Consider the following 25976-nt stretch of genomic DNA (forward strand, 5'->3'; position numbering starts at 1 on the left):
AACTTCTCAGCAGATTTTTTGAAAGATTTGACGGCTATTTGAAGATGACATCACACTGCGCTTAGTATTATGTCACAATCGCCTCTTCGCTTGGCTGGTACTAAATGAGTCATGAGTGGAGGACGGCTTCGTTTTTGTTGCCGTCTATCCTGGTATGATCGCGCGTGAAATCGAAATCGCAAACTGTACCACCGCTCCCGTTGGTTCAGTGGTTTAGAATGAGTTGCTAACCTGATCCAGTGCCGAAGCCAACCTTAGCCAAGTGATTGACGCCAGACTCTCCCAGGCGTAACACTTTTTTCTTTTTTCTCGGAGACGACCAAAGGCGGCAGTTATTCGCTTGTCTAAGTGTGCTGAGTTGCTTAGAGTTCCCACTGGACATAGATCGAACAGTTGCTTAGGGAAATTTGTATTAACATTGGTGTATACTTGAACTAGATGTTGAGCCAGTTCTGAAGAAATTATTGTGAAAGATTATCTTTGTAATCTTTTGTGAGGCACTTCGTTACTTTTATAACAGCTGAGAGTTTTGTGTATGTCCACTTTTCCCCCATGTCTGTTATGGTAACAAGCCTGACTATTATTTTATTTTGTGTCATCCAAATGTGTATTTATCACGGCGACAATGCACAGGTTTAGACTTGTTCGTCTTAAAGCACCACGAGGTTAGACTGATATAGAAATAACTGGACCTTTCTTGTTAATTCTCAAGTTTGGTCGTTCTTCACTTTATATCATCGTCTAAAAGAAATAGCAACATGAAAGGTAAGCCTGTGTTATATTTATAATTTGTTCTACAATCTTACGACATTTATTTTGCTATGACACGCTATGTTAATTGTATATTGATTATATTATTTTATTCATTGTGTCGTGGGTTTAACGAAGCACTACTCTTGCTACATGCTTGAAAAGGTTGCACGATTGAAATTGAAAAGTGTTCGGTTGTCAATGGACGCGCTGTCTTTGGTAGCCTACTAATTAGTATTGATTGCTACACGTAAAACGCGAGCTAACATTGTCGGGCTTGTTGACGAAACGAAGCCATTTCTTTGGGCCCTTTATCAGTCAAGCCATTAACTGATTACCGGCTTGCCACTCCGTATCTTGTTTCGCAGAGGGGTTACAGTTAATTTATTGCGCTGTGTGTCCTGCATTTAAAATATCTTCATAAGTACCTATATGCTTCGTCATAACTAGCACTTAATGTTGCACGGCGAAAGACCCTACATTTCGAATGGCATTATCACGTCATTATTGGATAATTGTGATAGCGGCAAAGTTGCCTCTAAATTATGATCCTTACAGCTCTGTTTATAGGGTCATTCATTGCGGCGTTATATGTGTTAGTAATTCGAGACGGCTCTGCTTTGGGGTAATTTCCTCGACGATTTATGGCTGTTTTGCGGTACTTTGAAAGACTAACTGGATGGTCTCGCAATGGGTTCGCCTTTCTTTCAAGTTACGAAGGGCGTCCGGTTTACCGGCAGCTGCGAATGACGTATTTATAGCTTTGCGTGGTCTTATCACCACCACAAATCTTTTTGAAAATGCACAAAGAGTCGTTTCAAAGCTACGAGATTGTTGTGATCACTTTACCACTTTTTTCTCCGATACAACTTGTTGTTATACACAAAAAGGCAAAAGCCTATTTCTTGGGCCAAAATCTTAAATCAGCATCTCTTAGTTGACAAAACGTCTCGTTTTATTTGTCGGCTCCTTTTTATTACAGTCATAAAGCCCCCATCCGCACTTGTTACCGAGATTTGCCGGAATTTTCGTTAGTATTAATGCGAGCGATAGATTGAAAAATTTCTCAACCGATTGTGACGTTTCTGTGCCACACATTGTTACGTAGGTACTTGACTTTATGATAAAATTAATGAGATTAAATAATTTGGTTACTTTAGCTCGAACCTTAGTCGTCAAAAATTCGTTTAAACGCAGCTCGAAGCATTTAGCAGATTATTGTAACCTAATTGCAGTCTTTGGGTAATTTCTGCAACGGTTCGACATAAATGCCGACAGCAATGACGCATGTATACGTTTTAAGTTCAGAGTTGTGTCGAACGTCATTATACCGTTATCTTGCTTTTGTATTTTCGCTTGTATGCTATCTTTCTTCTGTATATTTAATTACGCTATGATCTACGGGCTTTAATGAATGGGTTTATGACGTCATGATATTTTAATACTGGGTTCTGATATTACTGTAGTACGCATATGCAAATTTTTTTCGCATGAATTATACAATATATGAAGCATTTGACATAAAAACAAACATTTTCACTTAAATTTGAAGCTAATTTGACTTGAAGCAAATAAGTCATTGGATTTCGATGTGGAGGTTTCCCATGAGAGCAAGCTGTGTAGGGTGTAACAAAGCCAAACGAAAAACCTGGATTTTTGCAAAGATTGTGGAGTGTCGTCATTTCTGGACACCCATCCATAGGCTAATTGTACATAAGTATGATGAGGATCTTAATCACAAACGTATATTCGAAAGTTAAAGTCGTTTTTTGTCAACTCCTTCGTTTACCTGGATTTTTGCAGCCCATTTATTTCAGTACATATAATGTCAATGCGTGCCTCCGTGAACTTTCCTTCATAAGGACTCGCTGCTTTTCTTTTCCCACTCACATTCACGTTCTGCATATTTTCTTGAAAAAGTTGCGCAATATAACATCGGCAATGCTGCTACATATCTTCTGTCCTATGAAATGTTGTTTTGAAAGGGCAACATGCTCACAAACAACTAATCAGCCATAGCATTGTTGGAGTGTTATCTATGAAAGGCGTGGGTATTAGAGTCCCTGAACACTGTATTCTAATATTTCTGTTATTACTTCGAATTTTATTTATAAAGGCGTTTAAATAAACGCAATTTTTACATAATAACATCTCGTAACTTCCTAGGCCAAGCCAATTGTACCATCTGCCCAGCCCGCTGTTCTGGCCTGCATGAGGCTTCAGTGACTTCATAATCGAAATTGATGACGACTTGAGCTCCATCCTTGATATGGTTTCTTTGCGTCAAGCGTTTTTGTTTGTTCCTTTTTAAGCGTTGGTGGCGCTGCGTTTTCGCGATCTGCAGTGATGTGCAAGTCTCGCCGACAGTTTGTATCATGCAATATAGTGTATATGAGTGCAATATAGAATATAAAGTCAGGATTTGCCGTTTGAAGTGAGGGGCAAGCCCGAAAACAAGTTGATCTTATATGAAAGAACACTATTAACTGAACATTCTGGTAAAATATGTTTGAAAAATAAATCGTGGTTCGGTAACTATCGGCAAAAGAAAATCGCAAAAAGTCTCAGTTTTTGTTCTTCATTGAGACGTAGATGAAGGCTCTTGTTATATGATACATTGGTAAAGTTGCTTGACAACATGTTGCTACTGTTGCTTTCCTTGCGTGGTGACCAACTGAAGCAATAAGTGTAGGTCATAGAAGTTTAGCGTATATGTCCAGTTAGGCGTCATCTGAAGAAATTAGCAACGTGGAGCATTGTAATTGAATAAATTATACGATTGTTTTAAACATAAAAAATCCGGAAGGTCAATCATTTGCGTCCGTGAAGTTACGGTATCCTTTGGACCGCACAGGCTAGCCGTCAAACCGGAACCGTATGCCTACTGGTCGCCGTGGTTAGGCTACAGGCTGTCACCTACCAAGCTGTTAACAGTTAGAGCAATTTATACCGCTGTAAGAGATACATACGTGATTTACAGTAGGTATTGCTAAATTTACGAATTTGCGAATGTTGTCTGTGAATACCTATGACATCACAAGAGCCTTGATATACGTCATAATTAAGACCAATTTTGCGATTTTCTTTTGCTTATAATTACCGAACCAAGAATTATTTTTCAAAACTATTTTACCAGAATATTCAGTGAGTAGTGTTCTTTCATATAAGATCACCTTGCTTTTGGACTTGCCCTTCAGTTTAATAAGAAATTCCGCGCGTTTGTTTTGGCGCCAACTTAACTGTGGTATAAAAAGATAACGACAGATCTCTGTGTTTGGAAAACATGACTTGCTTTTCGGTTACAGATAAGAACAACAACGTAAATTTCGTTTCGTCAGTCTGTTGATGGTCAAACATTTATATTGGTGGCAGTTTATGAATGGACATCGATAGATGAATGAATGTGTTTGGGCTTAAGTCTACTTTGTCGTCGGCGCCACAAACTTAACCGGGTAATAAACGACGGTAGAGTCAAAGTAAACAAAGTTCTTGTCGGTTTCGCTTGCTCGTTGGTTTGAAGTAGGCTAACTCGTAACATTTTCTAATAGTTTCGTATAAAGTTTATTAAGTATCTTCGAATTATTTATTTAAATTTCACTGCTGTGGAACCCATTTGAAAATCTTTGATCTCTTATTTGCTAACAGTCCACTTGCGGTGAAGTATAGCGGTAAAAGTGGGAGCGCATTTTCCGCTCTTTAAAGAAGGTCACACCGCCATTGACCTTTTCCAAATCTTCCCATAACTTTATTTATTAACTTGTCTTTTTCCCTATTACGACTTCATGCGACTTGAAATAAAAAAGCGTTGGAATTTTTCTTATGTTTCGGCAAATAATTGTCTGTTGGTTGTTCCGCAAAGCGGCAAAAACAATTTTTACGAAATCCCATCCCAGAATATGACGTAATATGACGCATAACACGTCACCGTGCATGGCATGTCATGCCGGGTGTAACAAAGCGATTTTGGGTGGGTTAAAAAAGTGGAGTAAACAACTTTGTCATGCGATGCACGCCCGTTAGTTGTTAAAGGTTGAACCACTTGACGCGTTCGGGAAAAACTTTAATCAAAAACCGATCAAAATCTTATTTATGGCCCCGAGCCTTAATTTGATTTGAAACGAATTTTCGTGCAACTTACTGCACTTCTTTTCACTTTATGTTCTCTGAGTCAACGATATAAGTCAATTAAGGCTTAATTAGGCTTCTAAAGTCTCCACTGAAAATACACATTTGCAGCCTATTTATATTACCGCTAGATGGCAGAAACGCGCTTGTTTTTATTTATTGCGTTTAGTTCCATTTCTGTTAGCGGTCATCTTGCCACGCAATGACGTTAGCATATATGGTCTTTGTTGCGTTTTATTCGCGAATAATTGGTACCATAAGGCATCATAATCCTGATAAACAAGTGGCTTTATGCGCGCAAAATCACGACCACGACCAGTTATCGGCGCTAATAACCACTTTTAGGAACGCATTAAACCCGCCTCCATTGCAAGCCACTTGTGCTTGTGCAAGCCAAGCCACCACATTTGCAAGCCACTCAATACGCTAAAACCGACAGCAAGCAATTGGGCACAATTTTTTGGCGAACGCTACTGTCATTCATTATTACGACATCATCTCTAAAGGAGGCTTCTGCAACTCCGATAAAGGTCTTGTTTATGAAATCTTCATTAAATAATTTATGGGCAAGGTAAGAAAGGTCAGAGGTCAAAGGTCAGAGTGCTGCTTTTGTCTTTTCATTTGTTTACAAATAATCTTATTAGGTCAATTTTTGACCTTTTTTATGTCGCATTTCCAAATATGGGCGTAATACGATCTGGTGACGTACGTTCCGGTGGCGGGAGAAGTTATGGTCACGTGATATTTGACAACTTTTGAAAAAATTGTTAGTTTTATCCCAATTTTACCCTTGCGTTATTAATTGCGGTGTTCAAAGTATTTGATGCATTAGCGTCACCATACTTCTAGCTGCCAATAATCGGTTCGTTGTATGACGTAATTAAGAGCATTATGTTTTCATAAAGAAAAAAAAGCAATTGGCATCCACGCCGCAAATATATAGCTGTTCAATGACCAGCAATAAAATATCCAACAACACCGATTTCAAATCCAGGCAGCGCGTAGAACAGCATAAGGGCGAAGGCTGCTGATATGGACGATATGAAATTCCTCGCCCGCTTGACTCCGTATCGGGCCTTTTCTGCCGTTCAGGGCGGCTTCACTACGAACTGAACTTCAGAGATTTGTGAGACTCGAACTATCAGAAGCGAGATTCCTTCAACTTCGTTGAAATGAGAACAAGCGTATGGGACTAAATTGGATTAGCCTAACTGACAGCTGTTTCAAACTTATTTAACGTGCAAGACAGACAGAAGGAATTAAGCGCTTGCAAGCTTGAAGAACATATTTCTCGTTCGCACTTAGTTTTTGTATTCTTCTGTATTTTGTAAGCTTACAAGTATTTCCGGCTTTTCGTAATAATCACAACAAAATTCCGCTATTTTTATTTCTGACGTCATTATAAATGATATTAAGACATGTGATATTAGAATGCAAATTGGGTAAATTTTTGGGAAATCCAAGTCGTGTTGCATGTAGCACTGTGTACCAGTAAATTAAAAATCGATTTTTCAAGTCAGGCAAAATCATGGTTTTCAAATTAATTTATCGTTTTTAACAGAAACCGTAAATGATTACGTCACGATGAAACTAATTGTGCCTCCTGTTTGTCCTTCAATTGTTTATTCTTCAACGATGAGAAATTATTTTAATTTGCTGCAGAACTAATCCACTAAATCTGTTCTTTGTTCTGCAACAAACATGTGTTGTGACGTAATAATAGCCTTTATGTCATGTGGTTTGTATGATGAGGAATGCAATTCCCATTTCCCATGCTAATGGACGGCAAGTAGTGTGATTGCCTGATTAGTGATTTACATCTTTGAACTTCAGTTAAGTGCAGACAAAATTGCATTCCCCTCTGCAAGAATTTGGGCAGTGTTTGTGTCTTTTAGGTTTACTGACAAACAAACAGAAATTGTGTTAAAATCGGAAAGGACAGTTTCTGCCGCAGAAGTGCCTGATACAGGAAATGCGTAGAAATTCCTACACCGGAATAATTTCATTAGGCAAGAGATAGCAGTGCAAATATAATTTCGACCTTTTTAGATGTTTCACAATTTGGGCTGAAAAGTTGAATAAATTTGAAAATAAATCCCAAAAATGTTTACTTAGAATTTGTATAACAGCGTTTTCATTATTCTGGCGTTGGGATTAAGACACTGAACTATCTGAAACACAGGTAGGAATGTGGCAAAGTTCACTCAGTCACTTTTGCAGTTCGTCATTTTCGACCGAATTTTTCGCTCCGTTTGCGCTCAGCTTTGCAAGCCTATTAGTCTAAGTTGCATCGTATTCAGTTACTGTGGTCACGGGAGTTCGAATTTCCTTTAAAATGTCAAACTTCTTGGTTTGCTTAAAAATTTAGACCGGTGCCCTGCACTCGGTCTACGTAGGTCTGTTTAGTATTATGACATCACACTGGACGCGTTCATTTGTATCACGCGTTGAAAATTAGGAGCAGAAGTTTAGATACAAGGCCAAAACAAAAAACATGGTCCAAAAAATCCTAGCTATGGCCAAAATAGTGGCGTAGCTTTGTTGTTATTTCGACGAGTGAATGTCAATTAGAGTGACGTCACCGCAACCTCATTGTTTTAGGCGAATCCCACCGATGTATGTCTGATATCAACATAACAGGTTGCTGAAGTTACAGCCACTTAGCATCTACCCAGGGTTTGTTTATTAATTCGGGCTATGTTTATCGAGCATTTTTGAAAAACGTGCACCATCTCGTCAGGGTAATCCTTGAGTGTTTACGGACCCGATTTTGGGGTGGTGTGTTTTTGTCTATTGTGACGTAATAATTCGTGAACCAGATACGCATCTTAGGTAACGAACCGCAAGGTCGCACACCAAGTGGTATATGACGTAAGAGTGTTTGCAAAAAGTGTATCCCAGAGATAACCTTTCTAATCCAGACTAGCTTCTTCGCTCGCGTAAGACCTTTCCTGTGTTATTCGTTGTCACTTCATTTGTCTTGCATCATAATACCTCTAACTGACAACACAGGCGACATTGTTTGCAAAGTAAACGGCAATCTTCATCTGAACTTGTTTTGAAAATCTACTTAATGTGAATCACCTTTAACCAACATCAATGTGTTTGTGATTTAACGATAAGCGCGAATGTACCACTAGTTCTGTGACGTAATAGTAAGGATGTTGATAAACTGTTTGCCGCCTTTTTGCACCTTCGATAAGTTTGTAGGAAGTTGGGATCCAAGTATAAATGCCCATTTCCGCTTCCATAACTCGATGTTATTCGGCCAAGCGCGCCAAAAAATATACGAAATAAATCCGTGCGAATTCCACGGCCTTAAAAGTACGTTTGCGTCACCACTAATCACGTGAGTTGAAAGTCAACAAACCTTGCGGCCGTCATTGCCAAACCTTTCGAGAGTAAGTGCGTCCGGTACTGGTAGCTGCTGGACATAGAAAGATCTTTACTGATCCGAAGTAAAACCTTCAGAGATATTTTGAACAAGGAAATATTTTGAAGGTTAGCCTGAGCACCATACAGAAAACTTTCATTGGATTTATCCATTATTCTTTGCATGGTCGTGAAATTGCTTGCTCTGTGTGGTCACGCACAGTTGATTTTCTGTTGAACGAAAGCAATCCCTGACTTGACGTCAACTAAGTCCGGAAAGGGTCAAAATCTTAAGTGTTTTTGATTTTTTGGGGGAAACAACTTTGTCATGTTAAACAAAGTTTCATGTAACTTCTTTTAATACAGAACTGGCCCGACAAAACCGTTTAAAATACTTTTAAAACGAAGCATTTTGTACTAGAATTTTTACTCAAAAACTATGACAAACTAGCTTTATAAGGGCCAGACTATACAGCCCATTGTTATGTCATAGAATGGTTTGTGCGCGTTGGAATGACTGCAATGAACGCTCACGCATGAATTGTTGTTCGTGTTTAAGGTATTGTGATAGCATAATCCTGTTAAAGTAAAGAGAATGTCGACTTGTTGGAAAGGCGACTTCAAGCCACATCCGTACGGTTTCAACGTAGTCAAGTGACCGGAAAAAATAACTTGTCGCGTTTTCATTCTTTAGGTCCAACTTTTTAGGAACTTGTCGAGTTTGCCGAACCAGGCCATTGGCTCTCTGGTATGCTTGTAATATGACATCATATTTGCTCTCCTTGTTGTAATAAGTAACGTCATAATATACTGACATGAATTCTAGTCTTTTATGGTCGTGAACAAAGAAATTTAATTGAAATGAAATCAGGCAGTCGACACTCTGCCAGTGAAACATAAGTTGAAATGAGAAATTGTTTTTACAACCTCTGGCAAGATAGCTTTTGTTTTACAACGTGCTGCTTACACAATTTATTTCCTAGAAACACGTCTACATGAGTTATTCTAGCGCCAAGAAGTTTCTTAACGAGGTGCAGTACAACAGCTATGCATGTTGTTTTAAAGCTTATTATTTCAAATGTCAAGTCACAAAGAATCCAACACCATTTAATTGTGACGTAATAAAAGGCAGAAAGTTGGCAGTCTTTAGCGAAGTGAGGGTACAGTGCAGTGGAGAATAGGTCTAAAAATTATCAGGTTAAGGTACCGGTTAAAGATAAGCCGAAGTACTTCCAATGTGTACGGTTCGTGATGCGGTTGCATGTAGCCACGACACGAACCAAGGATAAAAAACTAAAAAACAGAAAGTTCGTGTCGACAGCGCGTTCGTCAAAACAAAAAGTGACGAAATTCCTCTCCTAACTTTGGCCTCTTCTTTTGTCAAAAGCGCTCAGGCAAGCTCGTGAGCTCGTGTAACGCTCGAAGTCTTATCGCTATTCCGCGATAAGAAAGCAGGTGGTTAACGGTCAGCACAACCTTCTCGGGGATAACTTCACACCGTTAAATTCAGTTTTTTTTGTGGAAGTAAGATTTGCGTAGGCAGCTGTTTTAGGTGAAATTTGTCCGAAGCGTTTATTTGTTCATCCATAAAACCACGTGTTGTTGAAGTTTTTCAGCTTAGATTTAGGAATTTCATTCAGTTGGTCACCGACGTCTGGTCTTCGGTGATAGGGTAAAAATTTTCAAACAAGGAGAATGTAAAAAAGAGTATTTTGATGTGCTGGTGCAGTTTGATTCGTGTGAAGCAATGGACAGAGCTTTTTCGTCGAAAAAAAATTATTGCTCGGTCGCATTAGTCTTACATCAATGCTTTGCCGACGTCCTCACACCAGCGATCGGCGTTTGCTTACTTTTGAAGGATTTGCGCGATTCTGTAAACATCTAGTTATCGTCGTTTCTCGCGAGACAACCAAAGCGCGATTATTATCAAAGGCTTTCTTGCACCTACAGCAACTGCGCAATTGAGCTGCTATTACCGAACAAAAAAGCTTTTGCAGTCGGTTGTTAAACGAATTTATTTTTAATCAGCGACGTTAGCACGTTTAACAAGAAACAGTGGGAAACAGCTTAGTATCAAGCTGGTCGTTAGTCTTCAGCTGGGAGTTATTTGACGACAATATCGGTCGTGGACACTTCGTGTTGGCGTTGTGCTCTATTCTACACAGTCATTCAGAGTAGGTTATACAAATTAATGTTTGGTTATGTTAGTTGAAAGCGAGCGGTTTCTATTTAGACTACGCGCATCTTAGTGTGTTATTTCGTAGCAGACGTTGCCAAGAGCAAAATCTTTGCAAGCAGACTTTCCGTTTACGTGGAGATTTACGCCTGTTCGTTGTCGTTTCATTTCGTCATAATGCTACCAATATAGCATAATAAAGGTAATCGATGGCTTCGGGCAGTCGTTAGTGATGCTTTGCAGATAATTTTACAACTAGCAGAAATTGCTTAGTTCGTTGGCCAGTCGCAAGAAAGTACAGGGTTTGCCGAAACGACCATGGCTGAATCAATTACTATATCTATATGCAGGGTAGGAAACGGCTATTAGCTAGTTACGACCATTGAATAGATTTTTATTCCTATGAATGAATTGTTTGATAACGTACATGCTTTAGGCCATTTGTACTTAACTGGCAATGGTTGTGATATTTAGCAAACTACTTGAAATGTGTGGTTTATCGTTGTCTTTAATTAACGGTGCTACTTAGCTCGGTTTTGTCTAATTACGCCTGAAATTAGATCGGTAAAAGGAAATGTAACAGACGTGTAACAATGGTTTGCCATTCTCTTCCAAATAACGTAATAACCGAGGAATTTGCGCCAAGATAAATACAGCCAGCTCGTAACAACCCGATTTAACCCAGGCCGATCTATATGTCAGTTTTAGTATTGACTATTAACACGTTGTGCGCAGAAAACCTGTTAAATTCAGAAGTCTGCAGACTGCTACTGCAAACCTTAGTGAAGTTTCGATGTAAAACTTGCGCATGATTGTCATTGGAAGATACTTTGTTTAACCAATTTTCATCAGATACAAGGATCGTTGCGACGTGTAAATTGCTGGGAATAAAATCTATCAACGAAAACTTTTTAGCACGTAGTTGCCAGTAGGAGTTTGATAGCTTATTATTTTGTCTTTTGCTCAGACTAATTAGAAGCCGTAGAACTACATTAGTAGGCTACGCGTCGTGTTACTTATGACGATTTTTTGGCAAAAATATTGTTCTTAGAACGAGTAGTCTGCAGTACATCACTGAAATAACTGATTGCGACCAAACAATATGCTCTTAATTTTATACCGTGTGACGTCACAAAAACTAAATTCCTACGCGGCAACGCCAAATAACCCAAGCCACGTAACGCGAGTCACATAGCTGCACAATTTTTTTCAATTTCGTTTCATACTCCAGTGCCCAAAGTAACCTAAACTCTCAAAATTATTCTCAATTGTCAAAGTTTCGGTGTAGGAATTTACGCTTCCTTTTTTTATGACGGTAGATGACACAAACTAACAACATATAAGCAATACATATATATACATATAAGCTCGTTGATGGATTTGTATCGGAAATAAAGGGCAGTTTGTTTATATTCCTTTTAGCACAACTGCCCTCAAGCAAAGTGCTTGTCAAACGCGTGGCAACAGTAAGTGAAATCAATTCAATTATGTGCGTTTCTTATCAACATCTTGATATAAAAGCATTGATAAGTCCACGTACTGTAGAAAAGGCGTTGATGTATTAAGGTTTCGTTCCCACGTTAAAAGCATAGGTGTTCCCCTATGGCCGATGACAGATAAAATTTATATTTTGATTTACAGTAGGCTTCCACTTAGCCTTTAGGTAATCAATATCTTGATGCACTGCTGCTGTGACAAAGGCATGGGCATAATCTTTTTTGTACCCTATGCCTCGCTTTCAGTTAAGCCAAAGAGTAATTACATTACCTCGTGTCGTATTCGTCCGGGGAATTGAGTTAGGTTTGATGGAAATGAAGGTTGATTATATTTGGTTTTAATAATATCGGTAACCAAATATGGGATGTCGTTTATTTGATGCGCGGAAATTGATGTAGATAAAGTAGCGCGTTTAATTTAAGGAATTAAAGAGAAGAACGTTGTTCGGAATTAAAGAGTTTTGCGGAATTATCAAAAAACGCCGCCGTCTTGCCGCCCCCCAGTTACGCAAATTAGAAAATCCGCTGGGATTTGCCTACATGCGCAATATCTGCCTAATGTTACTGCGTATTCCGTCTTTTCTCCAACGCAACAGTCGCTCGCTTGATTAAAATAGATTAAACTAAAATCGACTTGTTTAATAATGTATAAGATGTCGGGGCTATGGCGCTAAATACACAGTGGTGCTGACGCCATGTTTTCGCAGCGAAGTCAAACAAATATGGTTTTATTATAGTGCTAGTTTATATCAAATAAATTCTGTTTACTCACCGGCTCGAAGAACGCGTACAAACTTAGAAAAAAATGTTTCTTGTTTGTTTAATGGATTTTAAAAACTTGACTGAAAAATTTAGACCAGGCATTTTATCATATTTTGAAACTCTGACTTTTTTTGATCTTCGTATCTGAACCGTTGCGAGGTCACAGAATGGTTACGTATAGATTAGACCCAGTACTTTTCCCAACTCGATTTAATGGATTACATCAGGGACGGTGGTTAAAAAGATTTTTTGATTAAGTCAACAGCGACTAGAAATTACTGCTTTAAGAATGCAGTGCGTTTCACACCTTACAGGTTTCACACCTTCCACATGTCGAGGTCTTACAGCAGCCTGCAGCTGCTGCTGCGCTTCGCCTTCAAACAGGGAGCAATTTATTGACTCGGAAATCGTTTACATTAACCTTAAAGCGTAGGCTTAGAGCGTAGAAGCATGGTTTAGGCCGCATCTGCCAACTCCAGCAAACCAAACTACAAGATCAATGGTTACCTCGCACCACTGCTTTTAAGAGAGGAGTTTTTATCGCGCTGGAATTTTGAGGACAATGTAGTAGGCGATGATGTTGTTTCTGCGGTTTGAATTGACGCTGGGATAGTTTATAGAGATCGACCCTGTAGCAAGGCAATTCAAATTATGGAAGTTGATTGTGGTTTAACTAAAACTGCCGTATTGAGGTGCGAGCTGACTAGAATGAGTTGGAAATATGTCAAGTCAAGTTCTCTGTTATGATTGCGTGGTCTCTGTAGGAAAGCAGGGTCTCGTTTTTACGAGCAGATATTATTATATTATTTTTATGACACCAGGTAACATGCACGTTGCTTACGTCTGCCAATAACTGTTAATAACCGTAGCGTTTTATTTGCATTTTTCAGCGCACATTTTCAGCAGAAGTTGCGAACGATATGGCTGCACTGGTGGGCGACACGTCAGCGCACAGAATTGATTATTACCCTGGTCAGGATAATTATCAGAGCTTGCACGAGCCGCAAACTGTTGAAGCCTATTACGAAGGCCAGTCTTATAACAGAGTGACCCCGCGAGTTCAGCCCTACGCCGTTGCCGGATACTACACCGGAAACGACGTCATAACTTTGCCCACCTTACCGGAAACGCCTTCCGAAAGCGACGACTTGTTTCCCCCTTTTCCACAAGGAGCTTTATACGAGGCGGAGCGATATTATACCACGGACGGAGTTTTATCGGCTCCATTGGAAGGGAAGCAAGTGTTTAAATACTATTCCCCGGAAAACGGAGATCAGGCCTTAGTGTACTACTCCGCCGGCGAGGAAGAGGATATTAAGCGGAATAGTCCTGGAGAAACGTCATACCGTTGCTACCACCAACCCGGGATAAAAATGGGGAGCGGAAGCAGCGTCATTCCTGAACCGAAACCTGCCCATAAGACGAAGAAACACAGGAGGGGCAGCAACAGCAGCAGTGACAATGGTGGCTTCGAACCGGCGACACCGAAACCTGCGTTGGGAGTAAAGGAAAAACTCCGTTCCTCCTTTGACAAGATTAGCCTCAAAACTCCGTTTCGTTGGAACAGCTCCGACAAACTTTCCCACCACGGAGTTACACCCAAAGGAAAGAACAAGAACAACAGAAGGTACTTAGGACGTGTGTGGCTGTTAGCTGTGTAAGAATCGTCGTTGTGTTCTTAATACTTGTATTTTGTTATCAATAACGTTGAAGTGACCTTTAGATGCTTATTATAGTGTGTAGAGTGAAGCTAAAAGCTGCCATGGGAGCCCAAGTTCAGTGTCTAGGATGCGGTGTTTTACTTTCAATTTTTGTCTTTTAGATACAGCGATTCCAGCGCCGCATTCTTCACTGTTAATCCTACAGAAGACAAGAAGAAACCTTCTCGGAGTAATGAAGCGGAGAAGAGGAGCCCTTGGGCGACGGCAGGTGTGTCGCGGATGGTTCGCGCATACACCGCTCGAAGTGGGAGCGCGAGCGATGAAGTCGATGGTCGCGTCGCGTCCGACAACAACGATTACGTCAACTTGGTATCGATCCAGGCGAAGTTCCCGAAGTCCCAGAGTCATCCCAACAAACGATTGGATGCTGCTCCTGATAACGTGTTCGAGAACAATTCCGCCCGCATCATGAACGATTATTACGTCATGCACAACACAACGATGCCGCGTCATCAAACAATAGAGAACAAAGACGCCGTGTCAAGGGCCAAGGGTACTTGGAAGATGTTGAAAGCGGCGAAAACGAAACAAATTCCCATCAAAGCTCCGCAGTCTTCCTACGCGTCCCTGGTCAGCGGGAGTTCGGATACCCTGCGCTCCTCCGAGACACTCCAGGACCCCTCCGACCCCCGCACTCCATCCCCCTTCAATGTGGACGAACCCCCTCATGATGAACCTCCGAAGTTGGCGCCGGTATCTGGGAAGCTTATTTTAGACAAAGTAAGTGACGGTTTTTGTATAATTCTAGTTTTTTCAAAAACCTCGCGGATCTTGATTTTCATGCAAACGTTTTACCAACTCAAAATCTCCACGAATTACATTCTTCCAGACTTAAATGTCCGTATTTTTCCCGTGTCGGTTTTTGATATTCCCTCCCATTATTATAGAACCCAATTAATAATAGAGGTCTTCCGGTTGGAAACAGATTTGTCGCCGCCGCCGTGTCGTCCACGCGACTGTTTTTTAATTTGCTTTGTCACGTGACGGGCACAGAGAATTTTAATTAGATTAGTTCGTTTTGTTGCAAGTAGAATTGATAGGATGTGGGTATGTCGAAGTTGGCGCCTTGTGACTAAGCTTGAAAATAATATACACGCAACCAGACACACATTGTGGCAACTTTTTCATTATGAGCTCATCTTTCAACCGTTTGATGTCACAAAGGACAAGATTTAAAAGCTTTCTCGCTCTCCTGTGTATCTGTGTTACAACGTGACATAACCTAGTTAACACGCCCACGAGAAGAAAACGTTCTTTGAAATCGCTCCATATAAGTACAGTACTTGAGGTGCTGATCGCGCAGTTAAAAGTATATGATGGCGTTGGTACAACCGCGTGCTATAAAAGTAAACGCAGAATAGATAGCACCGCGAAGCCTAACTGTAATTTATTCACACGAGCGTTCGCTAAGTCTAGCTTGTGTCTTCAGGTGTAACTACATATAAGATGGCCCAATAGCAATAAGGTTACATGATGGTAATGAATGTGTTTATCGGGCATTTCGCTCTATTGGGTTCTCGCATTTACCTGAGGTATCGAGTTGTTTTGTGATTAGCAGCAGACTTAGAATAGCTACTAATTTCGCCTCAAAAGTCTTTTTTACTTTGAGGGGTAACATTACCTGATGTGGGAAGTGCCAGGTGTAACAATAAGTCTGAATGTGACGTAACAATGGTTGGGAATTGAAGGTCTCGAATTGACGTTTTTACTTTTGTAAACTTTTTGCTGATCTTTTGATCTTAGATCGTAAATCGCTGTCTTTCAAATCAAAAACCGTTTTGATAACGGCCAATGACGTTACTGTCCGGTAATTGTGGACGAAGGGGGAACGATTGTTATGGTAACATTTATGACGTAGCTTGATAGGTGTAAAGGTTATCAAATTCCCGTCAACACTTGCGGACAGCGATGACGTCGTCTTAGTTAATTGGCTGACGATAAAAGCGAATTTTCTCATTGTTATTCAGTAAATTTGTTTACTGAAGCAATTATTTCCTCTCACGTAACTCAATACAGGAAAATCACTGCCCTGGTTTTCGTCGTCATTTTGTGTCGAATTTGATCCTGGAAATTTCCCATTAATTGATGCAACAGTTTCCGTGTTTGGGAACTCCTGATTCATACAGTTTAACAGGATTGATTGATCGATTAATTAGTTACCAGTTAACTGTATTCAGCGTTTCAACTAGTGATCGGTTAGTCAAAAGTGACTGATCACCGGTAGTAAGTTAATTATTAACTATGAGCGATTTCTATTATTGCCAAGATTTCCCAGGTTCAAGCATATCCTGACCAAGTTCTTGTTTCCTCAACAGAGCAGCGTAGGCACAATAGTTCGTCCAACTGCTTTCAAACTGACCGCACCAAGCGGTTCAAACGCATCACGTTCACCACAGGACACTTGGGAACATTTGAACGGTGAGACCATATACCACTATGTTATTTGTCGTCACTAACTTACATTTTATGAAAGAGTTTGTTATAAAGTCTACACGAAAGAGTTATGTATAAGAAGGGTCAATGCAGCCTTCAGGTTTAAGGTTCAGTGAATACGATTCCTCCTGCCAGTTGTCGCTTTTTCATCCGAATTATATTTACACTGTACAAGCTGAAACCCGAAGTGTTATAATTTTATATCTCTTAGTTCAAAATAAAACCACTTTAGAACGTACTAAACGACCTCAGACTATTAAATTTTTTAGCAAACAATCATGGAGGTTTGCAGACTATTGCGTTATCTGCCGACTTAACTATGCGTGCATGCTACAAAATATTTTCGTAGCGGTTGGTTTCTTACCATCGGTGGGCTTCCGTATCGACTTACCAGACGAATTGCAACGGCTGGCTCGCCATGAAAAGACCCCGTGTGGGTCTCTCTATATTTGTGAAGCAAACCGATCCTCAGCTGCAACCAACAGAGTCTTTGTAATCAATCTCATCGCAAACATAAAATGCAAAACACTTAATGGGACAAAAGCGCCACAACACAGCACTTTGTGGTGTTAAGTGAGCTTCTTGTTAGATGGTGTCCTCGTTTTATTTAGAAGTCGGCTTTGTCGCTTACGCATAAGTAGCCGCCAGTTGTTTGCAGTTTATTCTTAATCTCCGATATACTGCTCTGATTAGGGCCACCAAATGATTAAGTTCTTCTTCAAATGCGTCCGGACAGGTTAGTTTAATAACTAGTTGCTGCATGACGGAGGAAAATGCAAGGTAGCTGCTGTATGAGATTAATATCTTTTGAGATTGGACTTTAAATGTTTATCACTCACGTCGTGAGAACCTTGAGTCGAAAACCGGCCACAGAGCACCGAATCATTCGCTTGAACGTATGCGACGGTCATCTCCTTACACGTTATGTCAGCACGAATAACGATCTATTAATTTTCAGGACAAGAGCGGGATAACGAGGTGTACAGGGGATTGGATCGAAGCCGTAGTAGTATTGGCAGCGCTGAGACGAACAACTCTGACTCGGGTAAGTCGAAGGCGGTTCTAGTTTTTAATGATAGGAATTATGATTGAGAAGAGGCGCTTATGAAAGTCCGATTTTACTTGAAAACGAAAAGTTCAATCAGGCCGCCTGGCTCTTACAAGTTCGTTTGACTGATTAAAATTACCTGTAAAAGTTATACCGATTATGCTGTAACAACTTCTATTTTTTGATTTCCGTCGTTTTTTGATTTCAAACGTAGATTAACATGCCTTGCTGGAACAAATGTAAACACCTTGTAAATTTTCCGTATATCACCAATTCGTATGTTTCAATAAATTGCTTCTCCCATTCCCGTGCATTTGAGCCGAACGAGATTGCTGTGTTTGTGTGGGAGGCCACGCAAGTTTCTGTTCAAATTTGACAGGCCCTGCTACAGTTTATAGAGCTCGGTCGCTGTTAGCTCGGAAACAGTAGTCGCTTGTGCCCGTTTCAAAACCTTGTTTTCTTTGACATGCTGGGCTGGGTTTTCTTATCACGGACTGTTACGTCATTCCGATGTTAAAAACATGGCGAACTTTCTATAAATAAACATCGGGTTTGAAAATAGGATTCTGTGAGGCCGGGGTGGCACGAATGCGTGATAATTTATTACGCGCAGTGGGGTTAGTGATCAGTCGAATTACTCATTTTCACGGTCTGCGGTTTGCGGCTTCCGCGATTACTTTAAATTCCAGCGAGTTTGATCACATTTTTAGTCCAAACATTGGTTATAGTCGGAGCAAGTGACTTAAATTTAAATCCGGATGTTTTATACTCAGCTGTTTACTATGGTACCTGCAAAACAGTTCCACTGATCGTTCTCGTAAACACACTTCAGCATGCACTGGGATGGAATTGTAATTAGTAAACTTCATAACCCCCAAGCTATAAGCACGCCGACCATTTTGAACGTGCATAACTTTACGTCAGCGAAATTACCGTTTGAAACACAATTAGCTCGGCTCGCGCGATGCTTAATCGGATTTGGCGGCAACCTACAGCTGCAAGTCGCTGTTTTGCGCGTGTTATGTGTTTACACAAATAGAACTACCCATATAGCACGCAAACAACTCGTTTGTACAACTTGTGTATTTTTAAGTGCGTTTTTTTTTCTTCACAGGGCGCCATTCCGTCACCAGCATCCCAGCAGGAGGGGTTGTAGGAGGGGCTTTTAGCTGTTCGGGGTCGGAAGGTTACGAAAGTGCCCGGGTTTCTTCATCAACTACACACAGCGCCATCCAGGAACACGACCCCGTGTGCGTAGAAGCGGCTCCATCTCACAAGTATGTTAACTCTCGTGTTATTCCCTGAATTAACCCACAACAAATGACGTGTCGTCGTCCACTTTCCGGCTTTTTCTAGCCGCATATCTCACCAAGCGTTGTGCTTAGTATGAGCTCTGGCCTAAAACACTTCTATTAAAGTGCTGAGCTTATGTGGAAGGAGATGAATAATATGATTTCTATATTTTGCTACTCACAGTACTTTATCTGATGACGTCATGATACACGATTTGGAAAGCCGCGTCAAAGAGAAGCAAGGAGAAATCCATTTGTTACGTAGGAGCTTAGAAGACAATGAAAAAACCCTTCATAAGGTGGGGAAAGAATTGATCTTTTTTGGTCAATTTAAGTTTTTTATTTGCTGTCGACGCCGAATTCTAATTGAAAATTTGGACGAAACGTGAATTTGTGGCGTGGCATCATGTTCCAAGTATCAATAACGTCTCATGAAACTTTAAATTATTGAAACTGAGCCCCAGTGCTACCCGATATGGCTTGAATTCACCTGTGACGCCATACAGACAGTTAATTGCCTGTTTGCTTGCCAGGTTTATGAAGACCAACATCGAACCCGCGAGTCAGAAATGATGGAACTCAAACAAAAGTATTCCCAGCAGCTTAAGTCACAGGTGGGTCACTTATTACGTCACACATAACCCCGAAGCGTAATAATGCATGTTATTTGAATTAACCCTGTAATCATCGGATGTACCTTTGTAGTTATTAATGGGCAGCATTTCGGACTTGACCCACTGATAATATCTGACCAAATGTTATTTTCTGGACTACATCAAAGCTTTGATGTCTTGCCTAGGCTTGACCTGGTCAAGATTTGTCATTTTTTGCTTACCTTTCATGTCGTCACAATCAGGTCTGGGCATGTTTTCATAGTTATAAGATGACACGCCCACTATGGGTCTGGATATAAGGCTTTGCTGAATCCTGAAAGTAGAAAGCTTCTTGAAATTTCAGCCGGAACATTTTTCACGCCAAATCGCCCAGACTAGAGATTGTTTATTTTCTACGAGTAGGATCGAATTTTATGATTTGTTTGGTGGTGAATTTTTCAGCTATGTGCTAGTTGCATTTTTCTTTAAAACTTTTTTCTAAACGCTGCTGCTTTCGTTGCAAGGCTTGCAAGGCATAACTGGCAAATAGCTGTAGATATGTTCTTTTCAAGGTGATAACATCTTTTGCATGAACTTTTTCCAACTTAGTTTTTCAAAATCACGAGTGCTTGATGCTATCTAAGATAAGACGTTGATTGTTGTCGTGATCCTTGCAACATGCCCCCCAATCACCCTTGCATAGCTGAGAGAAATTCACTTTTTCAAAGGAAACTGAATATTCATGTTTTTTACCTTGTAATTTTCGTGGCATGATGTTTTTCGTGTTGTTGATTTGGACTTGCGTGTCGCAGTAGTAGGTTAGGTGAACCAAGGCCATGGGACATTAAAAAAAAAACAGGTTTCCAAAGCCGCCTATCTTTGTTGGTGCTGCCCATTTGTAACAGCATTTTCGAACGCTTTCCATTTGCTATGACATTCACTAATTGGTGTGGCTGCGGCGTACGTGACTTGACCTTTTTAACGAACTAACATTTTCTTGCCGCTAATTGGGTGGCGTTATAGACTCACAAGTCGCTACAAACCCAACACAGGCTCGAACGTCAATACCACCGAATGCAGGACGAACAAAACCGTCTTCTGCGCGCTAATAAAGAGGTAAGTGTGACGTCATATTATCAGCCATGCGTGTCAAACGGCAAACCTGCAGTTCCTTTTGGGGTAGGCTACGGAACTGGGTTCAAAAGAGGTTCATGGGAAACCTGAATGCATCACTTAAGGCTAATCTGCTGTCAATTAACGCTCGCACGAAACATACTAATTACAGGTCGTTGTATTGCCGGAATAGTTGGAAAACTGCTGGGTTTTGAACAGGCTGCTTACGTTGAGTGTGGTCCAACCGTACTGTTTAATGAAATGTTTTCATAATTGACCTCAAACTTGGAGTACTGTTAGAAGCGATGTCAAGTCGGGCGAGCGAAAGTTGTTTGCAGACTGAGAAATGTTGTAAATTATCCCAAACCAGTCCAAGTTCTTTGATAAATGGCCGTAAAATAAAGATGCTTTCCTCTAATGGAAAAAAGATTACATTTTCCAGAATAATTTATTATCCCCGCTACGAGTTGATTGACTGGTTTTAAGCCCTGTAGATTTAAGCGAGTTTCGCTTCAATTTCCGTCCGCGTCATTTCTAGCTTTATTAATGGATTCATTTGCTTCTATGGCTCTTATCAAAGGTTACGATTAATCGTTTTTAACCGCGTAGCCTTAACTCCTGCTTCGTGTGTGGTTTTGCTTCACTAATATGATGTGATTGATTAACGTGCTTTACCGTGCTATGATCGGTGATATGGCCTGCTGTTGTTGTCACCAAATCGTTGCATTCGCGATTACATTTACGATGTTATTTCTTTGCAGCTCGAAGAACGCATCAGGTCGATGACTGACGCGATCGACGCTCAGTCCAGGCAGTATGACGATATTGCTGAACTGAAAGCTCGGCTTGAAGAAGGCGAGATGGAGATGCAGCAGAAGCACGGTGAAATATCGCTGCTTAAACGACAACTGAAGGAAAAACAGCTTGAAATAACCCAGCGTACAGGCGACACAATCTCCTTGCGTTCGCAGAATCGCGAACTTTTCGCTCAGTTGGCTCAACGCGACAAGGAAGCGATAGTCATGAACGCACGACTCAACGATAGGAATCTTGAAATCGCCGAACTCGAACGACAGCTCTCTGTCGCGTCATCTCGCGGATCGTGGTCAACGGCCGGCAGCTTAACGTCGCCGCTACGTCACTATTTGGAGCCGCCTGTCTACAGTGAACTTGAGAAAAGATCACGTGACCCGTCCGTTTGTTCCGACCAATCGCGTGACGATAAAAACTACCTCTCGCCACCGTCACCGCCTCAGCATTCTGAATCTCCTGCAAATTTTTCTCCTGGGGAACGAGATGAACTCCTAAAGCGCCTCCATGCGGCCGAGAGCAGATGCGCGGCGCAGGAGAAAAACTTTGACCGCGAGAGGCGCCAGTGGGCCGATGACAAATGCAAAGTGATAAAGTATCAGAAGCAGTTGCAGGCGAATTACGTGCAGATGTACAAGCGGTCTCATGCGCTTGAACGAGAGGTCAAGGTGCTATCTACACGGCTACAATCATTCGGTGTCAGCGCGGTGGTCGGTACCAGCGGTGAGGAAGGCTTACCCGATGGCAAGCAACACATGTGCTACCCTATGGAGATTTGATTTCACTGACGGCGATAATTGATATCGAACAAGATGAAGCTTCATAGCAGCACAGCCATCTGCATTGCAGTTGTAGCAAAGCGTTATTGATTTCGAAAGCATTTTTCCGCATTACCTCGTTATATTAATACATTTCCTGCCTACATGGGCTACCAAATGCGTCTCTAATCCTCGCAACTTTCTATTCTTCTATTTGTAAATTTCCCTTTCAGCAGTCCACAATGCGCAACCTTGTGATATAATAACTCTCTTCTCTCAGCATAAAAGGTGTATGTGGACAACGTTGCCCTTCTAATCCACCAATCGAATATATCTTCATTGATGTTTTAATAAACGGTGTCAAAAATTATAAAATTGTTTTTCGTCGTATGGCAGTGTAGTAGTAGACTTAATTCCAACCAGCACTAAAAGATCTGGTATTTATGGGACACCTCCTTGGCATAGGAGTCATTCTCTGATGAACTTCATGTTTTAAGAGAACTTGATAGATGGCTGATTATGAAGATGACGAGCTCTCATTAGACAAACCAAATAGTTTCACATTCCCAGTGTCTCTGTTGTATTTGTCCTTGTCATCACACGCATACGCAAGCAGCCTGTGCTTGGGGTGCCAGGCCACTGTAAAGGTGGGGCTGTCACATGGAACCTATTAAAAACAAATGCGCAGAGTCAACTAATTTTCCAATTACTCATATGGAACAGCCCACTGTTTCTCTAACCACACCAAGCGTTCTGCACTGACATTTGCAATAGTTAATCAATCAAATTATCAGCGACATGCCGATGTTGTCTCGTGTACAATGTAAATGCATTCAACTCCTCATACTTCACATATATTTTCACCAGTCTCCACACAAGAAATATCGATGAAATGATCTTCCGATGCGGAGGCTAACATCAATCCATCGTGGCTAAAACTTAATGTCCTGACAGGCCAGTCTAATCTGAATGAATATAAAATAATACACTAGGGTTGCCATACGTCAGGATTTACCCTGACATGTCAGGGAATTTAGTGTTCAAATCTGCGTCAGGGAGAAATGCTAAAATGTACTTAAAAGTCCAGATTTTTTAAAATTGTATTTTAGTCCAAGTTTTTCTACGTTGCCACCTTTTTTCAAACTTTTTCTAGGTCGCAAACATTCTCAGCTCGTCAAAACTGCGTGCTTTAAATCCGTCTGCAACTCGTTTATGAGGTTGTTTACTACCTTTTAAGATAAGATTTAAGATTTTTAAGATAAGATGACCATTGAAAGAATGAAAGGAATTTTAACACTTCAGTACAAAGCATGTCTTGTGGAGAATTTTATGTTTTTTTGAAGTCCAGCAAGAGCTTGTTGAAAAAAATCAGATCTTCGGAAAAGGACGATTGGTATGAGGGAGAGTAGAGTATTATTCATAAACTGTTATACGTTCATTACTTGTAATTACTTTGGAGCGTATTTTGTAAAAATTTTGTGCTAATTTTCGTTTTCATTAATGTTACTTTATAGAAGAAAACTCGCATTCGTGTATTGCAGTGCAACATTTCTTTGCTGTCTTTGTATTGTTTTGTGTTTATCCTTCTTTCACAAAAAAGCAATGGCAGCAATGTACTTTGGTAATATTCCAAAGTTGGTCAACGCAACTGAGGTAAATTTGTCAGGGATTGTGCATTTATCAAATATGGTTACCCTATAATACAGAGCATCAGATCAATGCATCAAAATTGATGTGGTATCAGAATATATTTCATTGATTGATACTGAGCTTGTAAAGATTCATTTTCTGACGAATACAGTTTTTTAATCAACAGCCTACAACTGGGCTTTCTAAAATGTAAACTTACCTTGAAAACGTTCTCACGCAAACAAGTTCAGACAAATCCCATAAGTTTACGATAGCGTCAGCACTCCCAGTGGCAAAATATTTTCCCCGGTTCCCAAATTTGATGCAAATACAATTAGCAGTGTGGCCTTGTAAAGACTGGATGAGTTTTAGGTCAGGGTAACTAAAATAATGTAAGAAAATAATATCACACTTTATTATCGACATTCAATAACAGGCTTCTTATTTCCATCAAAACTGTACAACATGTACAAAGCTAACCTGTAAATCTGCACAGTCCCAAGCCCCGTGGTTAGGAAGAAAAGATCATTGGTGTTGTTCCATGTAATTTCGTTAACCTATTCATAAATCAGTTGTAATTTTAAACACAATGCATGAGTTTCCATTGCTTAATACGCACAGCTTCAAAATTTTGCTGAACAGTTTGAAAAATTTAATATGATCACAAAGCAGAGTTAAGATTAAAACCTTTACCTCACAGCCTTCTCATTTGCCCAAGAGTTTTATTACAATAGTACAGCAATAGTGGTTTTCAAACATAAGTCACTTACTCGTTAAGCCAACGCTCCAAGCTCTACACAACTGAGCTAACTGTTTTATAGTTTCAACAATCTTTACAATCGATAGTTTTCCTTTTCACCAATAAATTCAACAGCGCCCCAATTCACAGAGTGGCTAAAACTAGAAAGTACTCACCTCAACTTTGAACTGTTCGTGAGCACGTGGTTTAAATGTTTTTGTGTCTATGAAAGTGACGAGATCTTCTTTGTTGCCGACAGCGATACTCTGTCCATTTGGACTCCAACATATGTTGATGTTTTCACCTTTTACATGCATAATAACACATGTTACTTTAAGAGGTTGTGTACATACGGTATCAACAACATGATAATATCACCACTGTTGTAAGTTAAAAATGGTCCAGGCAATTCTACCATAAGAACAATTTGTTGTATATTTTCCATAGTTAGTAATTAACTCAGATGTATTCACTAATTACTAAAGATTACCTAAAAATTTGTTGGCCGATTCTAATATTTATATGATTTAATTCACAATTTACATAATGTTTTGTCAAAATTAATTGCCTGGCAGAATGAGAACGATTTGAAGCCAGGCTACTAAAATTTTCATGTCCAAGCCAGCAATTTTGTTAATTTAATAAAAACCTTTCGTATTAATTGTGGATGTGCAATTTCCACTCCTCCCATCCCACACTCGAACGGTTTTGTCGCCCGATGCGGTCGCAAAGACTTCAGAGTTTGTTGGGTTCCAGCAAAGTTGATCGACACTGTCAGTGTGGCCCTTGCAACTGAATTCTCTAGTCTGGCAAACGTGACAGAGAAATTACACTACTTATTACATTACATACTGGGTATGCAGGGATGCTGCAAAATCACGTAACTTATGAATAATGAAAAAAGACCATCTTATATCACGTAAAATTGGCAAAAACGAAACAAAAACAAACTGGCAAAACACTAAGAGTTAACTCACAAGCCTATCACGATCAAGTGTAAAAACGCTGGCGGTTTGATCATAAGATCCCGAGGCAAGTTTTTTTCCATCCTTGTTCCACGCCACGGAGTGAACTTTTGCAGTGTGCGCCGAATGCTCCTTTGTCTTGCTATTTTGTTTAAAATGCTGTTTCATTTGTTCGGCAAAGTTTGTCATTTTGT

The 25976-nt window shown here is 40.3% G+C and overlaps 2 protein-coding genes across 5 annotated transcripts; one reads left to right on the plus strand and one right to left on the minus strand.

Moving 5' to 3' along the window:
• The first annotated feature begins 413 nt into the window (after positions 1 to 413).
• On the plus strand, positions 414 to 22824 carry LOC143459518 (uncharacterized). Of its 4 annotated transcripts, none has more exons than XM_076956719.1 (10): positions 414 to 765; positions 13572 to 14308; positions 14504 to 15122; positions 16718 to 16820; positions 17794 to 17880; positions 18998 to 19160; positions 19360 to 19474; positions 19709 to 19789; positions 20792 to 20884; positions 21643 to 22824. In XM_076956719.1, the coding sequence occupies exons 2-10, from the start codon at positions 13602 to 13604 to the stop codon at positions 22468 to 22470; spliced, it is 2796 nt and encodes a 931-aa protein (XP_076812834.1). In that variant the 5' UTR covers positions 414 to 765; positions 13572 to 13601; the 3' UTR covers positions 22471 to 22824. The 4 variants fall into 4 exon arrangements, with proteins under 4 accessions (XP_076812834.1, XP_076812833.1, XP_076812836.1 ...); XM_076956718.1 differs by lacking the exon at positions 414 to 765 and adding an exon at positions 4137 to 4202; XM_076956720.1 differs by lacking the exon at positions 414 to 765 and adding an exon at positions 12334 to 13502.
• On the minus strand, positions 22781 to 25971 carry LOC143459519 (THO complex subunit 3-like). Its single transcript, XM_076956722.1, has 7 exons — positions 25795 to 25971; positions 25467 to 25623; positions 24994 to 25121; positions 24559 to 24635; positions 24299 to 24460; positions 23297 to 23414; positions 22781 to 23116 (listed from the first exon to the last, which is right to left on the minus strand). Exons 1-7 carry the CDS (start codon positions 25969 to 25971, stop codon positions 22967 to 22969), a joined length of 969 nt encoding a protein of 322 aa, XP_076812837.1. The 3' UTR covers positions 22781 to 22966.
• Positions 25972 to 25976: the final 5 nt, after the last annotated feature.

Source organism: Clavelina lepadiformis, chromosome 5, assembly GCF_947623445.1.
Source record: "Clavelina lepadiformis chromosome 5, kaClaLepa1.1, whole genome shotgun sequence".
In the NCBI taxonomy this organism is placed as follows: Eukaryota; Metazoa; Chordata; class Ascidiacea; order Aplousobranchia; family Clavelinidae; genus Clavelina; species Clavelina lepadiformis.